Raw genomic sequence first — 2,009 nt, forward strand, 5'->3', positions numbered from 1 at the left:
AGATATAAATACACCTTTTTTCTCTCCTTACCTAACATATTTGACTGCAAGACCAAAATCAGCAATGCAGCATTCTCCATTCTTTTTAACAAGGATATTTTTACTCTTTATATCACGGTGAGCAATGGCTGGTTTTCCCTTCGTTCCAAAGATCTCTGTATGCAGATGAGAAATCCCACAAGCAGTGGAGAGACTAAGCCGTAACATAGAGTAGTAATTCAGTGTTGTTATTTGTAAGTAGTCATGAAGGGAGCCAAGTGGATGGTAGTCTGTGATTAGCAACATCTGTGTCCAAGAGCCTGTGCCTTTAATGTCAGCAGCAATGAAACCTAGAAAAGAAAAGAAAAACAGTGTAACATGTAATCAACTCAAATGCTAATCAAATGGGCATTTTCAATAAGTATACAGATCTTCAGCCAAGAATACCTACCTACAGAATACCGATTCCAACACAGTTTATATTGAAATATAAGAATACCACAGATTTGACAGCAGCATAGTCAATTATAAAATGTTGCATTTCTTTAAGTTTTATAATCATACTGTGACTATACATAAATGAAGTACCAACTAATGAAGTCCCATCAAGCCTTTAATAACTTATTTTGCAGAATCCAGTGTATTTCATAATTTTCTGTAGAAATTAAATTTCTTGGTTTTCTGTATACCTATTCATATACTTATTCAACTAGTAGCACTTTATCTGCACCTAAAACAATACTTACCTAAAATATTTTCATGTCGTAGAAGTACAGTCTGATAAATTTCAGTTTCTCTGAACCAAGAGGCTTCATCTGTTGTGAAGAAAATCTTGACAGCTACCCTTTCACCTCTCCAACGGCCAAGCCACACCTCACCATACCGACCTTTGCCAACACTTTGGACTAAATGAATCTGTTTGGCAATTGTACGTTGAACCTGGAAACAGTTACAAATAATAATGTAAGAATACTTCCTTCAATGAAATTGGTCAAAGATTTAAATAAGCTGAAGGAAATGAAGGTAATATCCAAGGAGGTAGCAAGACTTTCAAGATTCCTGTTTCTAAATCAAATATGAAAGTACACATGATCAAGAATTACTCTAATGGATATAAAACACACTAAACTTTTCACTGGAAATTCTTAACCCATGATATTCTCTCAGTCTTGGGGTGATTTTGTAATATTCCTCAATTCTCCTGAGAACTAGCTCAAATCAAGGGAGTAAATAAATTAGAAAATAAATTATTTCTAACTATGCAGCGAAAACAACCACGTCTGACATTACTTCACACACACTTACCAGAAGAGGGAGGCCAGACCCAGACCCAGATGACTGCTCAATGAGTTCACTGAGAGTTTCATTTGGTGAACCACAGAAGGTTGAACACTGATGTGCAGCTTTTTTCAGCTCCTGCAATTGACTTTCTTCTCGCTGTCGGTATCTGTAATTACCACTCATTGTAGGAAAAATTGAAATAATAATGAATCTTATCAAGCTATCACCATCTATAAAATATAATGCATATAATGCTTGCACACTACAGGACAGTCTCACATGTTGTGATTAACAGTGATCCTCAACCCAATGCCAACAGGAGTTTCACACACCAAATTGGACAATTAGCCACTCAACAGAAATATCAGAATTACAAGAAACATAATTTTATCCATTCTCATTGAGTCTGACTGTCCAGTGAAAAAGGCTAAGCAGTGACTATAGCCTAATTTTGAGGGGCTGTCACTCCTAAATCACATGTTGCCATATGAGGCATGTGCATACATGCCACTGTCAGCAAGGAGTTAACTTACTTGTACCAAAACGTCATGAGGAATGCCAAAACAGCAACAATTGCTACAGGCAAAGTTATTAATAGGGCAGGAATTTTCTTGGCTGGAGCTTCTGTAGGTATCCTTGAGGTGATTTGTGGTCGTAAAGCTTCATTGCACATGTCGTAATCATTACAGCAAGAAATGTTTTTCGGTCTTTGATGACTTGTCAAGTATGCCATACACTGTCGAGGAAGC

General features: G+C 36.7%; 1 protein-coding gene across 1 annotated transcript in view; it reads right to left on the reverse strand.

The window, feature by feature from the left end:
- Nucleotides 1-2,009, reverse strand: part of LOC125025212 (bone morphogenetic protein receptor type-1B-like) — a 13,581-nt gene that overhangs the window by 8,977 nt on the left and 2,595 nt on the right. The window contains exons 2-5 of the mRNA XM_047613186.1: nucleotides 1,794-1,996; nucleotides 1,285-1,426; nucleotides 726-918; nucleotides 32-329 (exon numbers count right to left, since the gene is read on the reverse strand). Of these exons, the coding sequence (XP_047469142.1) occupies nucleotides 32-329; nucleotides 726-918; nucleotides 1,285-1,426; nucleotides 1,794-1,996 (836 nt within the window). The remainder of the gene's footprint in view (nucleotides 1-31; nucleotides 330-725; nucleotides 919-1,284; nucleotides 1,427-1,793; nucleotides 1,997-2,009) is intronic.

Source organism: Penaeus chinensis, chromosome 4 (genome assembly GCF_019202785.1).
Source record: "Penaeus chinensis breed Huanghai No. 1 chromosome 4, ASM1920278v2, whole genome shotgun sequence".
Lineage (NCBI taxonomy): Eukaryota > Metazoa > Arthropoda > Malacostraca > Decapoda > Penaeidae > Penaeus > Penaeus chinensis.